This window comes from Oncorhynchus gorbuscha, linkage group LG15, assembly GCF_021184085.1.
Source record: "Oncorhynchus gorbuscha isolate QuinsamMale2020 ecotype Even-year linkage group LG15, OgorEven_v1.0, whole genome shotgun sequence".
NCBI lineage: Eukaryota > Metazoa > Chordata > Actinopteri > Salmoniformes > Salmonidae > Oncorhynchus > Oncorhynchus gorbuscha.
Window position 1 is genome coordinate 74,759,234 of NC_060187.1, and position 15,453 is coordinate 74,774,686.

At 42.8% G+C, this 15,453-nt stretch overlaps 1 protein-coding gene across 3 annotated transcripts in view; it reads right to left on the reverse strand.

Moving 5' to 3' along the window:
• The window catches only part of LOC123998007 (histone-lysine N-methyltransferase 2A-like), a 52,709-nt gene that overhangs the window by 19,329 nt on the left and 17,927 nt on the right, over positions 1-15,453 (reverse strand). For all 3 annotated transcript variants that reach the window (XM_046302811.1, XM_046302810.1, XM_046302809.1), the window contains 11 exons: positions 15,140-15,333; positions 14,802-14,915; positions 14,397-14,559; positions 14,017-14,251; positions 13,609-13,907; positions 11,121-11,224; positions 10,385-10,495; positions 9,458-9,571; positions 9,117-9,266; positions 8,555-8,765; positions 8,308-8,421 (listed from right to left, as the gene is read on the reverse strand). In XM_046302811.1, coding sequence (XP_046158767.1) covers positions 8,308-8,421; positions 8,555-8,765; positions 9,117-9,266; positions 9,458-9,571; positions 10,385-10,495; positions 11,121-11,224; positions 13,609-13,907; positions 14,017-14,251; positions 14,397-14,559; positions 14,802-14,915; positions 15,140-15,333 — 1,809 coding nt within the window. The remainder of the gene's footprint in view (positions 1-8,307; positions 8,422-8,554; positions 8,766-9,116; positions 9,267-9,457; positions 9,572-10,384; positions 10,496-11,120; positions 11,225-13,608; positions 13,908-14,016; positions 14,252-14,396; positions 14,560-14,801; positions 14,916-15,139; positions 15,334-15,453) is intronic.

Genomic DNA, 15,453 nt, shown 5'->3' on the forward strand with positions numbered 1-15,453 from the left:
ACATCAAAGCATGGGAGATAACAGCATGTGATAAACTTCAGATTTGGGCTGTCCCAGACAGAGGCGTCTGTTCCTTAGACAAATCACAATTTAAATATTTTCCCCACATAGACACACCTTATGCATTTGAATAAAATCAACTATATGCACCAAGATTGTCTGATGATTTAAGCTCAATGTTTGATTAAATAATGTAGACAAGGGAGCCCATTGGCCACACTGAGTAAAAACATTTATAATAAATGACAGCAAGTCTCTCCTCCCTGGTGCAGCAAGCAGCAAGTGTTTATTGCACTGTCCGCGCCAATGCTGCAACATAATAACAGCGATTTAATTTCTTACTTGTTTCTTAAACTGAAAAGTTATGTTACTGAAATACCTACATTTGTTAAGGAAAAATATTCCCTAGACCTTTGTTCTCTTTGCGTGAAACATGTACGCACTGCATGCACGAGACCAATAGGGCCTCGCCTATCATAATCAGATCAATAAATTGGTTCTAACAAACTCTGAACACATGAATACAAAGTGGATGTGAAAGAAAGGGTGTCAAGACAAAGGGTGGCTACTTTGAAGAATCTCAAATAGAAAATATATGTGTTTGTTTACTACATGATTCCATGTGTTAGTTCATAGTTTTGACGTCTTCACTATTATTCTACAATCTATCAAAATAAGATTTCAGAGTAACAAGATCCTGAGGCCCATTGCCGTGCCATTCATCCGCCACCATCACATTTCAGCATGATAATGCACAGCCCCATGTCGCAAGGATCTGTACACAATTCCTGGAAGTTGAAAATGTCCCAGTTCTTCCATGGCCTGCATACTCACCAGACACGTCACCCATTAAATATGTATTGTATGCTCTAGATCGCCGAGTACATCAGCGCATTCCAGTTCCCACCAATATCCAGCAGCTTCGCACAGCCATTGAAGTGTGGGACAACAATCTCATCTCTGTACCACACACAAACAATTCTCATCTCTGACCACACACACTTATCTGTAAGGTCCCTCAGTTGAGCAGTGAATTTCATACACAGAATCAACCACAAAGACCAGAGAGGTTTTCCAATGCCTTGCAAATGACACCTATTGCTAGATGGGTGAAAAAAAGCTGAAATGGAATATCCCTTTGAACATGGTGAAGTTAATAATTACAGTTTGGATGGTGTATCAATACACCCAGTCACTACAAAGTTGCCAGAGAGGAAGGAAACCTCTCATGAATTTCAACATGATGCCAATTGTGACTTTTTAAAAAAACAGCTAGAGTGTAATGGCTGTGATAGGAGAAAACTGAGGATGGATCAACATTGTAGTTACTCCACAATACTAATTGACAGAGTGAAAAGTAGGAAGCCTGTTGTATATACTAAAAATCCTCCAAAACATACATCCCGATTGCAGTAAGGCATAACGTAAAACTGCAAAGAATTTGAATAAGAAATTAACTTTATGTCCTAAATACCAGTGGTGTAAAGTACTTAAGGAGTACTTTAAAGTATTTTTTTTAAGTATCTGTATTTCACTATTTATATTTTTGACAACTTATACTTCACTACATTCCTAAAGAAGTTATACTTTTTACTCGCTACATTTTCCCCGACACCCGAAGGTACTCGCTACATTTTGAAAGCTTAGCAGGACAGGAAAATGGTCCAATTCACACACTTCAAGAGAACATCCCTGGTCATCCCTACTGTCTCTGATGGACTCACTAAACACAAATCCTTCATTTGTAAATTATATCTGAGGGGGAGAGTGTGCCCCTGGCTAGCTGTAAATACATTTTTTTTAAACAAGAAAATTGTGCTGTCTGGTTTGCTTAAGGAATTTGCAATGATTTATACTTTTACTTTTGATACTTAATTATATTTAAAACCAAATAATTTTAGACTATTACTCAATTAGTATTTTACTGACTGTCACTTGAGTCATCTTCTATTAAAAGGTATCTTTACTTTTACTCAAGTATAACAATTGAGAACTTTTTCCACCGTTGATGAATGCCAATCATTATGTTTGGGGCAAATCCAACACATCACGGAGTACCACTTTTCATATTTTCAAGCATGGTGGTGGCTGCATCATGTTATGGGTATGCTTGTCATCGGCAAAGACTAGGGAGTTTCTTAAAAATACAAATAAATGGAATAGAGCTAGGCACAGGCAAAACCCAAGAGGAAAACCTGGTTCAGGTCTGCTTTCCAACATATATTGGGAGACAAAATCATCTTTCCGCAGGACAAGAACCTAAAACACAAGGCGAAATATACACTGGACTTGTTTACCAAGTTGAATGTTTGAGTGGCCTTTTTAGTTTTGACTTAAATCTGCTTGAAATCTATGCAAGACTTTAAAAGAGCTGTCTAGCAGTGATCAACAACAAACTTGACAGAGCATGAAGATTTTTTTTAAGAATGTGCAAATATTGTACAATCCAGGTGTACAAAGCTCTTAGATATTTACTCAGAAAGACTCACAGCTGTAATCACTGCCAGAAGGTGATTATAACATGTATTAACTAAGGGGGTTGAATACATAGATAAGGTTATTATCAAGATGTTCTTTTTTATAATAAAAAATAACTACAAATAATCCATTGTAATCCCACTTTGTAACAACAAAATGTAGAACGTCAAGGGGTGTGAATTATTTCTGAAGGCACTGTACATGCATTGTGCATACATTTACCCCTTTGAATTGTCTTTTCAATGTCCGTTCAGCCCATTGGCATCGGTTACTTCTATCATTACTTCATATTGAAGAATAATTACTTGGGGAAGGTAGTGTATAGATTATATTGTGGGGGAATAATAATGCCTTTACAATGTGCTGGTCCTAGACATCCCTGTATGTAGCCTAGAGTGTTGATCACCTTTTCCCGCTTCTTCCTTTCCTCAGATAAGAGATCTCTCCTTCAACAGGAAGGGATTCTTCCTTCGTGTCCAGGGCCTCATCTGCACTTGCGAATTCCATTATTTGCTTTCCCTTCCAAACCCACAGCATTGCCAAGAATCGTAGATAAGTTTTGATTTCACTTTTCTCCAGTGACCATCTGATCGGAATGAATTCGTAACGTTTTTTTCACAGTCTAGCAGACAAGTCTGGATGAATATAATGGATTGGCCATGAATTTGAATTTTTTTACACCCTTGTGCCTTCAGAATGTTGACTTTGGACCGATAGTTCCACAACTTGAAGATTACCATCCAAGGGTATTTAGCTTTCTTCTATTTCACGCCGATCCAATGGAACCGTTCCAGATCTTCTGGTGATATACCCACATCAAGTTCCTCTGAAATCAGTTTGACCATGTAGCTGGAAAGGGCGTCTTTTTTGTTGTCTTCAGGTAAGGACAATATTCTCATGTTTCATCTTGTTCTACAGTATTTTCTTGTGTGGTCCAATTCATCGTCCAAAGTTCGCAGCGGTGTTTCCAAAAGGATAATTTTGTCGTCTTGTTCGCCCATACACATGCCTTGTTGGTGCGTGTCCAGCAACAGTGTGTGAAAACCTTGTGAAGACTTACAGAAAACGTTTGACGTCTGTCATTGCCAACAAAGGGTATATAACAAGGTATTGAGAAACTTTTGTTATTGACCAAATACTTATTTTCCACCATAATTTGCAAATAAATTCATTAAAAATCCTACAATGTGATTTTCTGGATTCCCCCCCCCCCCTCATTTTGTCTGTCATAGTTGAAGTGTACCTATGATGAAAATTACAGGCCTCATCTTTTTAAGTGGGAGAACTTGCACAATTGGTGGCTGACTAAATACTTTTTTGCCCCACTGTACATAGATTACCACTCACTCTCTCCCAGGTACTTGGGAATATATTGATCTAGCGATTTTATGGGCTGAATTTAAACTCTCTTTTCTGGCTTCGATATATACAAACAGATTTGTCTGTAAAAAAATAATCTACTCACTCCCCATGCGTCCTAAACAGAGCTACTCACTCCCCATACATCCTCTCGGTACCCGCATGCCTCTCCTATGGCGTAAATTCCAAGGAAAACTAACTGAAACTAGACAACAAAAAAATGTGAGAAACATGTTCCTGAGAGCAAAGGTCAACTTCTTCATAACTGGAGAAAAAAAACACTACAAAAGCACAAGATGGGAAACTTTGTAATTATATACAGTTGAAGTCAGAAGTTTACATACAGCTAAGCCAAATAGCTTCCCACAATAAGTTGGGCGATTATTGGCCCATTCCTCCTGACAGAGCTGGTGTAACTGAGTCAGGTTTGTAGGCCTCCTTGCTCACACACTTTTTCAGTTCTGCCCACAAATTTTCTTTAGGATTGTTTTTGTGATTGGTTTTGTGATGGCCACTCCAATACCTTGATGTCCTTAAGCCATTTTGCCACAACTTTGGAAGTATGCTTGGGGTCATTGTCCATTTGGAAGACCCATTTGCGACCAAGCTTTATCTTCCTGACTGATGTCTTGAGCTGTTGCCTCAATATATCCACATAATTTTCCTTCCACATGATACCATCTATTTTGTGAAGTGCACCAGTCCTTCCTGCAGCAAAGCACCCCCACAACATGATGCCGTCACCCCGTGCTTCAAGGTCGGGATGGGGTTCTTCGGTTTGCAAGCCTCCCCTTTATCCTCCAAACATAACAATGGTCATTATGGCATTATGGCCAAAAAGTTATATTTTTATTTCATCAGACCAGAGGACATTTCTCCAAAAAGTACAATCTTTGTCCCCATGTGCAGTTGCAAACCATAGTCTGGCTTTTTTAATGGCGATTTTGGAGCAGTGGCTTCTTCCTTGCTGAGCGGCCTTTCAGGTTATGTTGATATAGGACTCATTTTATTGTGGATATAGATACTTTTGTACCGGTTTCCTCCAGCATTGTCACATGGTCCTTTGCTGTTGTTCTGGGATTGATTTGCATTTATCGCACCAAAGTACATTCATTCATCTCTAGGAGACAGAACGCCAAAGCTATATTTTGTTAACAAGAAATTTGTGGAGTGGTTGAAAAATGAGTTTTAATGACCACAACCTAAGAGTATGTAAACTTCCGACTTCAACTGTATGTTTCTGGGTAACCCCGATAGCAAAAGGACAAAACAAGAAAGCAGAGCTCTAGTCGTGCATTTTTACTACTCCTTCAGGCAGAAAGTGACATCAGGGCATTACATTAAATAACTATTTTGAGAATCACCCACGTAATTCATTCAACCTTTCATACTAGTTCTCTATTGGAAACTCCTGTGCTTAATGTGATGAGTCATTTGTTGAATGCTCTTTAATGCTACTGGGCTCATTGCACCGGATGTTCTGACTTGTGTCAATATACAGTGTAGGCTTGTCACAATACCAACATTTTACAAACGATACAATACCAGGCGAAGTATCACGATACCGAGCAGTATCAGTGGCCTAGCATCCCCTGGATGCTTTTCTAAATGTTCTCCAAAAACCACACTTGTACTCAATAAAACATAATGAACTTAATAGAATACCGCATAGAATGGCTGATTTTCTGATATTTGCAAAGCCCTACCTGTGATTTGGCTGGAGGAATGGGAGGAAGGAATATGTATCAGTGGAGGGTGCTGAAGGGAGGACGGCTCATAATAATGGCTGGAACAGGACAAATGGAATGGCATCAAACACATAGAAACCATGTGTTTGATACCATTCCACTAATTCCGCTCCAGCCATTAGCACAAGCCTGTCCTCCCCAATTAAGGTGCCACCAACCTCCTGTGAAATAGACACATAATGATCTGCATGTCATTGTGTCAGTAAAGAAGACACTGCATGAAACCTTCTTTACTCTTCAGTTGACACACACTCACCCTCCCTTCCTCACACACTGTCTCCCTCATGCTCAAACATCACTCTCTCCCACAAACACACATACACACACTGAGCCCAACTTAAAACATTAGGCACCAAACAGAATTTAAGGAGCACCAGAAAAATATTTTTTATATAGTTTAGGCTTACATTAGGTCTATATGAAGCCTACATTTAAAGCACATCTTATGAGTAGCAGACCCAAATTCCTTTCCTCGTATACCAATCAAATTTGCCCAAACCTACTGTCAAGTTACCAGGTTGTTAGGTAACATGACTGAACAACGGTATTTGATGTCAAATCAATGAGCAACCCGGGTTTGTTCAAAACGTCCCGCGTCATGGTTTGTGATATATAAAATGCACGCGAATCCTGATACAAATAAAAAAGGCATCTCTGGTACTATGAGTCATATTTTTGTAACCGTTTAGGCTAGAGACAATATGTTAGGGCATGGACTCTACAAGGTGTTTAAAGCGTTCCACAGGGATGCTGGCCCATGTTGACACCAATGTTTCCCACAGTTGTGTCAAGTTGGCTGGATATCCTTTGGGTGGTGGACCATTCTTGATACTGTTAGATTCTGGGTTCTGACTTCTTAAACTTGGAACATTGGTATTGTTAGAGACATGATACATCAGAAGTAATACTATAGTATCTGAGGAGTGAAACAGACTGGTTTTTATATCAGAAGTTAATGGTTATCTGTAGGAGCCAGATGGCTTTGGAATGTGCTGAGTAGAGGGGAGGCAATCACATGATTGCTATAGGTGGAGAGCTTTGGATTAGGCATCAAGGGGGTTGAGGTCAGGTCACCTTAAGGGAGAAGGAACGGTTTATTACCCCATCACTTCGCCTTCCTGTGGAACCATAAAAGATGTAAGGGTTGGAGAGAAGGAGGAGTGCATCTAAATTGGAGTATATATACACTTGTGTTGGTGGACACATGTTTTGTCTGAATGATCTGTACTGACCCTCTGGGAAGAATAAAGTTGGTTAAGCTTTCATAGTATCGGTTGTGGGACGGTAGTGTCCCACCTGACCAACATCCAGTGAAATCTGCAGAGCGTGAAATTCAAAAATACCAAAATCAAATATTTAACATTCTAGAAAATATGTGTGATAATGGGATTTATATGTTCATAGGAATGATTAGAATATTCCACCCTGAAACCATATGATTGTATGAAATTGACTAGAATCATGAGATTCTACTCTAATGATGTGTGTGGTTTTAGTTAGTAGAATTATATATCCTTGTGTGTAGTTTATGTCTATTATAGTATCTTAAAAACAGATTGTCTGAGCAAGAGTCGGTACCGACCTTGGCTGGGGACACAGAGTACTTCCCAGGGTCTCCCTATCTTGAGGGAGGATGGGGAGTAAGTCTCACGGATAGTCAGAGGATGGTTTGTCCTCTGGGTTTCGCCTGCCATATCAGTTCTGCTATACTCACAGACATTATTTTAACAGTTTTAGAAACTTTAGAGTGTTTTCTATCCAAATCTACCAATTACATGCATACCCTAGCTTCTGGGCCTGAGTAACAGGCAGTTTACTTTGGGCATGCTTTTCATCCGGAGGTGAAAAAACTGCCCCCTACCCAAGAGAGGTTAACTTGTCTCCTCCCCTTCATCTACACTGATTGAAGGAAACATCCATAAGGGCTCATAGCTTTCAACTGGATTCACCTGGTCAGTCGGTCATGGAAAAAGCAGGTGTTTAATGTTTTGTACACTCGGTGTATGTTCTCTATTGTGAAAGCGGGATGTAAACTGTTGAGGGCCTAAAATGGTGACAGAAATTCTTCGCACAGAAACGCACAAAAAAATACTACGTAAACTGCAAGAAAATATGCCTATTTTCAGAGTGGGGTTGTCACCACACCAACACTTTACTAAGGATGTGCTACCAGACCAAGTATCATAATACAGAGTAATATGTATCTACTTTCCTTGCACTGCGAGCAGCTCCAATTATTTAACAAATGTAACACAAACCACATCGCTATCTGCACACGCCAGCTCGCCATCACGGCTAAATAGCATTTTAAAAGTGATAGAGATGTGCAGAAAAAACAGATTGAGAAAGGCCGCTGAGCAGGCTAACGGCTGGTTAGTGGGACGCAGCTGGCTGCTCACAGCTGTCACACGTGATATTGGATGAAGCACTCGTTCTGATATGACATATCTGACATCACGATCTAAACCCTGGTATTCCATTTGTAGGACGCAGAGGTGATCACACAGGGAGAAGATCTGTTGGGGCCTCAACGTTATAACTCAATGAGTTATCTACGCACTTTTTGTCAGATCTACATGACTCGCGTGGATGACCTTTATTCTGAGATAAAAAGGCAAATATCACGGAAAAGTGACGAGTTTGCATCCCTGTGAAAGGTACCGCTGAGCATGGGAGCCCGTTACACAGCAGAAGAAGTTGGGCGTAACACTGGAAGACCCACCTGTCAGGTCCTCACACTTGGCATGGACCCAGTGGTTACAGGTGGCACACTGCATCATCTGACTGTCGTAGTCACTGTCCTCATAGCACTTGAAGCAGATCGGACAGTAGTTGCCTTTAGAAAGAGATACCATCAATATCCTGCCATTCCCATATGCACAGTCAAATCAAATAAATGAACTCGTCTTATCATGTTTTAACATTGGTGTTTGCAGATCAACTTCCCCAAAGCGTTCACGTCATCTCACCTTGGTCGTGGAGCTTGGTGCAGTCTGGACAGAGTCCTTTATCGTGGTTCCACTCAGTGTCCCAACTCTTCCCTGGTGTAACCCCACAGCTTTTACACCTGATGCACGTCATACACACCCAGGCCTTCCTCCTCCTGTTGGGTTTGGGGTAGTTAGGCCCCAGGCATGACGGGTGATAACAGTTCTGACATCTGTCACACTCCAGCAGAGGCTGAGGAACACCAGAGAGATACAGTATTAGAGTTACACATAGATTGGCGGCAACACTGATGTCTCTGTTTGGATATATGGTGGATATATGAAGATAGTTCACACTCAGGCCATTAACAATTTAACAAAATGTCTGTTGTGGTCTACTTAAGTGTATCTCCCATAGACATCAATAGCAGCTAGATCTGGTCTACTCAGTTCATCGACTCTCATTGAACCAGAAAATAAACAGAGTGGAGTGTCACTTCCTCTTCAGTCTATGGGTTAACTATAGACCCCAGATATAGCCTAAAAACTAGTGACCAGGTGTTTAAGTTCTCAGGAGTGACTGGGGCCTTGTGTGAACCCATACCTTGGAGTGCTTGTTTTTTCTACCACATATATGGCAGCACTTGCAGCGACGACAGCACCAGTTCTCCTTGTTCTCCTCGGAGGGCCGCTCCATTGGCTCAAGGCAAAACCGGTGGAATGGCTCACAGCACACCTGGCAGTACAGCATTTGCTAGGATAGGAACAGATAACAGTCTGCAGGTTTAAGACCTTCCAATGGTGGATTCAAAAGATCCATCATGGCCATACATTGACAAAAACATCCTACATGTCAAATCATCCTGTAGCAAATATCAGTGTTGAAAACAAAGACATTCCTCCAATGGGACATTGTAATAACAGAGCCATGTTGTGAGCCTTTACCTCTTGTTGTCCTTTACTGGCACACAGCAGGCAGACACAGGGGGGCATGATGGGTACAGAGGTCAGGATACTCAGGCCTCCCATCATCCACACGTTCTGGAGGTCACAGTCCTCCTGCATGGCAGACAGGGGAGGCTTAGACACAGCTTTCAGCTCTCATATGGAGGCCCGCAGTACAGTCAGACACAGACGTGGGAGATACAGAGATGGGAAACAGCCTTCTGGACTCTTGATGTAGAAGAACACTGACATCCAGTGGATAGATAAGGGTATTACAGAAATAAACCAAACCAAAGAAAAACCTGATGATGATAATGGCTAATTTAACCATGGTTATAACACGAGTAGTTTGGGTCATGGATGCTGATAGGCTGAAACAGCATTCTTGCCGTGTATTTTGCATACAATATAGCACGGATATGACACAAAACAACTTATTTACTGTTATATTTATGTCGGTAACAGTTTATAATAGCAATAAAGCACCTCAGGGATTTCTGGTATATTGGCCATTATAAACTGGGTGGTTTAAGCCCTGAATGCTGAAAGCTATGAGCCCTGGTCTAACTCTGTTGGTAAATGGTTTATAATAGCAATAAGGCACCTCAGGGGTTGGTGATATATGACCAATATACCGCGGCTAAGGGCTGTGTCCAGGTACTCAGTGATGCGTCGTGCTTAAGAACAGCCCTTAGCCGTGGTATATTGGCCATATACCAAACTTCCTCGCCTTACTGCTGAAATAAACCACACCTCCTCTGCTGTATTGCTTAATTATAATGCAAGGCTCAAGTTCAGTTGTTTAAATCAATGCACTTGCGTTGGGCCTATATTCTTCTGGATTGGCTCGACAAGCAAAATCAGTAGCTAACTGGTAAATGAGATCTCTAAAAACACAGCTACAAGAGTCAGGGAAAAGCATCCGACCTTGAAGTCCACGCCGATCTTGTGCGTAGGTTCGGAGGGCTCCCTCTCCCTCTGGTCGAATCCATTGGCCAGGGCGGCCAGGACGCTGGGTGGCGTCTGTTCCAGAGGATTCTGGGAAAAATATGACGGAGGATGAAAACGGGCTCGTCCCCACCCCGCCTCCACCAACATCCTTCCCCTCTCACCCCCTACCCTGGCCCTTGGCCACCCCGGAGTGGCCCCAGTGTGGGATAGCAGGCGCCAGGGGTGGGGAGACCCTTGGTCCTCGGAGGATAGCTCCAGGTCTTGCTGTGGGTGTCGGGGGGACTGAGTCATCTGCGCAAGTAGCTGCTCCGCCGACAGCACCTCTGACTCTCCCTCTCCCTGGTGGTCATCGTCCAGCCAGCTGTAGACACCACCGCTCAACGGGCCTGTCTGCTTCTGCTGTGCCTGTGAAGGGTGGGACTGCTGAGGCCAAAGCAAAAGAGCACCAGCATTATCTGCCACGAGCACCTATAAGCAAGCAGCAGCTTAACTCAGAATGAGAGAAGGAAGAGAGGACAGGGAATCCCACCATGAGGTGCAGCAGAGGGAACACGAAGTGAGTGGAAAGATGGAGCGATTGGAGAGAGAGAGAAGGGTGGAGAGTGGGTTGTGGAGATCCTTTGTGTTATACACCTAGGAGACCCAGAAACTGTCAATTCATTCACAGCCTGCCCAGTGGCATCAGAGCAGCAGCCCTGTTGTGATTCTTTACCTTGTCAGTTTTACGGCGACCAGGAGGGACTCGGTGGTGCAGCCTGCGATGTCTCACACCGTCGTCCGACAGATCTCCCAGGAATCCATCCAGAGAGACAAAGTCTGAAGACGAAAAGGAACCATTGCAGTGGTCATTAGACATACAGCGTTAATACTTCAGAGTTAATGCATTACCTCACAGCTATGAACGGGATCTTCTAGAACAGTGGTTCCCCAAACTTTTTATAGTCCTGTACCCCTTCAAACATTCAACCTTCAGCTGCACTAATACCAGGGTCAGCGCACTCTCAAATATTGTTTGTTGCCATCATTGTAAGCCTGCCACACACACACTATACATTTATTAAACACAAGAATCTGTGTGAGTTGTCACAACCCGGCTTGTGGGATGTGACAAAGAGCACCTTTTGGACCAGGGCACAAATAATAATATAATAATATTTGCTCTTTATTTAGCAATCTTACATATAAATCTTTATTTGTTAATCGAAAATTGTGAATAACTCACCACAGGTTAATGAGAAGGGTGTGCTTGAAAGGATGCACATAGCAATGTTGGGTTGTATTGGAGAGAGTCTCAGGTCTTAAATAATTTTCCACACCCCGTTCTGCGCCTGTATTTAGTTTTTATGCTAGTGAGGGCCGAGAATCCACTCTCACATAGGTATGTGGTTGCAAAGGGCATCAGTGTCTTAACAGAATTTTTTGCCAAGGCAGGATACTCTGAGCGCAGCCCAATCCAGAAATTTGGCAGTGGCTTCTGATTAAATTAAATTTTCACAGAACCGCTTGTTACAATTTCAAAGATGCTCTCTTGTTCAGATATCGGTAAGTGGACTGGAGGCAGGGCATGAAAGGGATAACGAATCCACTTGTTCGTGTCATCCATTTCGGGAAAGTACCTGCGTAATTGCGCACTCAACTCACTCAGGTGCTTCGCTATATCACATTTAACATTGTCCGTAAGCTTGAGTTAATTTGCACATTAAAAAAACTACAATGATAGAAAGACCTGTGTGTTGTCGTTGTTAATGCAGACAGAGGAGCTCCAACTTCTTAATCATTGCCTCAATTTTGTCCCACACAATGAATATAGTTGCGGAGAGTCCCTGTAATCCTAGATTCAGATCATTCAAGCGAGAAAAAACATCAACCAGATAGGCCAGTTGTGTGAGAAACTCGTCATCATGCAAGCAGTCAGACATGAGAAAATTATGGTCAGTAAAGAGAATTACACTTCTGTGTGTGGTTAAAACGTTACATGGTCACTGCCCATATCCTTGCATAGTGCAGAAAATACATGAGGTCAGGGGGCTTGCTTTAAAATTGAACCATTTTCACTGTAGTGTCCAAAACGTCTTTCAAGCTGCGCATTCCCTTGGTAGCAAGAGCCTCTCGGTGGATGCTGCAGTGTACCCAAGTGGCGTCGGGAGCAACTGCTTGCACACGCGTTACCACTCCACTATGTCTCCCTGTCATGGCGTTTGCACCATCAGTACAGATACCAACACATCTTAACCACCAAAGTCCATTTGACAAGGCCCAGCATTGCCACAAAGATGTCCAGTACTTTTAAAATATCCTCTCCTGTTGTTCTGGTTTGGAGAAGAGGATGTCTTCCCCCATAAACGTAACGGACCTATACCAGAAGCTGTGCCAGGCCCACGTCTGTTGACTCATCCAGCTGTAACATATAGAATTTACTGGCTTGTTTGCAAAGCAGTAATTGTTTCAAAACATCTGCCATGTCACTGTTGCGTCGTGAAACAGTGTTGTTTGATGAAGGCACTGTCTGTATAGTTTATTTGGCCTTTCCCCCCAGCCATATCCACATAATCAGCTTGCCTTTCCTAGCCACTCAGTAGCTCACCATATAAGATGCTTCTAGCCCCTTCTTTTAAATGGCATCTGTTGCTTTATACATGTCTTACTACTCAAAAGTCATCTTAATTCTCACTCAAAAAACTGCTTTGGCTTATTTTTCAAATTGGTATGTTTTGTTTCTAAATGTCTGTGCAAGAGTGAAGGTTTCATTGAGTTCCGAGTACTTTTACACATATAACACACAGTGGCTGAGGAAAAGCACTACTCCCAATGTAAATGAACCCCAAATCAATGTAGTTGTCATCATATTTGCACCTCTTCGATGGTCCAATGTCCCTGTCTGTTGTTCAGTGTTTTCCTGGGGAAGGGGGCAGTAGCTCTTCGGCTGAATCAGATTCACAACTGTCAGGTGCAGGTGTAGTACTACCAGTAGGGCTGGTTATGTGTCTCTATGGACGTGGGCCTTATTAAATGGACTGTTTGAAAATGTGAAGAATTTGTATTTCTTTTAAAAATGTGAATCACATTTTTATTTGGCGTACCCCCGACAGCATTGTGCGTACCCCAGTTTGGGAATACCTGTTCTAGAAGATCTGACAATATTAAATAAACAGAGGAAAATCCCTTTGTATGATCACTTCTCAATAATGTTATATTACTACCTTGGCTGCGTGGGCCGGGGCCTCTCCTCCGGCCGGGGGAGGCAGAGTTGGAGCCCACAGTGATCTCCAGGTCGGAGTCATAGTCCAGCAGGTCAAAGTAGGAGCGCGGCTTCACACAACGCCGCGGCTGCTTCCTCACAGATGGGCTCTGGCTGTCCCCCACCTCCATCCCATCAACTTCCTCATTGCTAGACTGACCCACGCTGAGGGAGTGCCGCCTGCGCTTCCCAGGACCTCTAGGAAACTTGCCACTCAGACGACGTGCTTTTCTGTCTTCAATCTGATCGCATCTTTTATATCTTTTGGAGAGAGAAATACATGTCATTTAGTTGTCTATTCAATCTATATAATTCAGTAGCATATATGCGAGTTGGTCACCTTTGCAATTCTGATGAGCAGTACACTTACACGCAGCACTGTCGCTTCGTATTGGGCCCTCCAAATTTGGGTTTGTCCAGGCAGTTCATGCACTCGCCACAGTCCTCCTCATGGTTGCAGCCCTTGCAGATCCCACACCTCCGAGAGCGGAGCCCGAATGGTCCAAGGCTCTTTTGTTTAGCAAAACCTGCTCCCGACTTCCTGACCTTGGTAACCTTCTGGTCCGGAAGCCCAGGGCTGTCTGGCCCAGAGGGAGAACGACCACCTGCAATAGGTAAGGTATATGATTATGATATATTTCATAGGAAAGTCAAAAAGTTGTGGAGAAAGACAAGAACGCATGATGTCACTTAAAAAAGTTTGTTGAGAGATTTGCATTGATAATCTGTTTTGAAAGCTTGAGGCTCTACCTTGGTTCTTGCCAGAGGGAGATATGCCAGTTCTCTCATGCAGAGGCAGCGCACTGAGTCTGGGGATCATGTCATCGGGCACCAGTGCACGAGGCTGGCCCAACACCACAGCTGCTGCACGGCACACGTGTTTGATGCGTGGACCCCCCGCTCTGCGGAACTCCTGGTAACAAGGAGAGAGGGGGACAGGGAGGGATGCTGTTATGACACATTCTTTTATCACAATGAAACATGTATTTATGACCAGAATAGGTGAGTCTTAGTCAGGAAGAAACAACATACTGATACTTTATTGAGTAAGAGAAAGAGACAAAGTTGCATTCAGACACATTGAAAAGCGAGAGACACTGAAGATAAAATATGCAGAGAACAGCACAGACCAGGATTGTGTTCATATGCCCTTACCTGTGACAGGGGAGGGTCAGTCATGTTTGAGGCAACAGGCTCAAGCTGCTCTTTCGGTTTCCTCCTTTGTCTCTTCCCTGCTGCATCTCTGGAGCCAGCAGGCCCTGATAGAAGCTGCAGGTAACATGTTTCATCACTATGGGCTTACACAGGAAGCTCTCCAGAGATATCACAATAGATGTTAATGAATATCATCCTATTTAATGACAATGAGGGGAAACATAAAGCATATTCTGTATCAGAAAAAAGTCCCATCATGCATGTTGTTTAGTGCAAAAAAATTACTGTCGCATGGAAATTTTAAAGTGTATTCTTTTTATGAATGAGACAATTATTACCCCTGAGGACTTGAGTTGTTTCTGCTGGTCGATCTTGTTGAGCTGGACCTTGGCTTTCTTGAGCAGATTGAACATCCTCTTATTGGCCCCTGTGAGGCAAACTCTCTGGGTGGCTCCTTTCTCCTCAGCAGCAGCACGGTCAGGCTCAGCGATCGTGTCCAGATGCAGTTCCTGTGGCTCAAGCTTTCCTGCTTCTGGGACAAAGAAAGTCCAAAAGGTATGTCACTTTACTTTCCTGGGTAGTTCAAGCAGTGAAAACATACATATTAAACCAAGTAACATACAAATAAACAAAAATACCAGGTTTACATAAT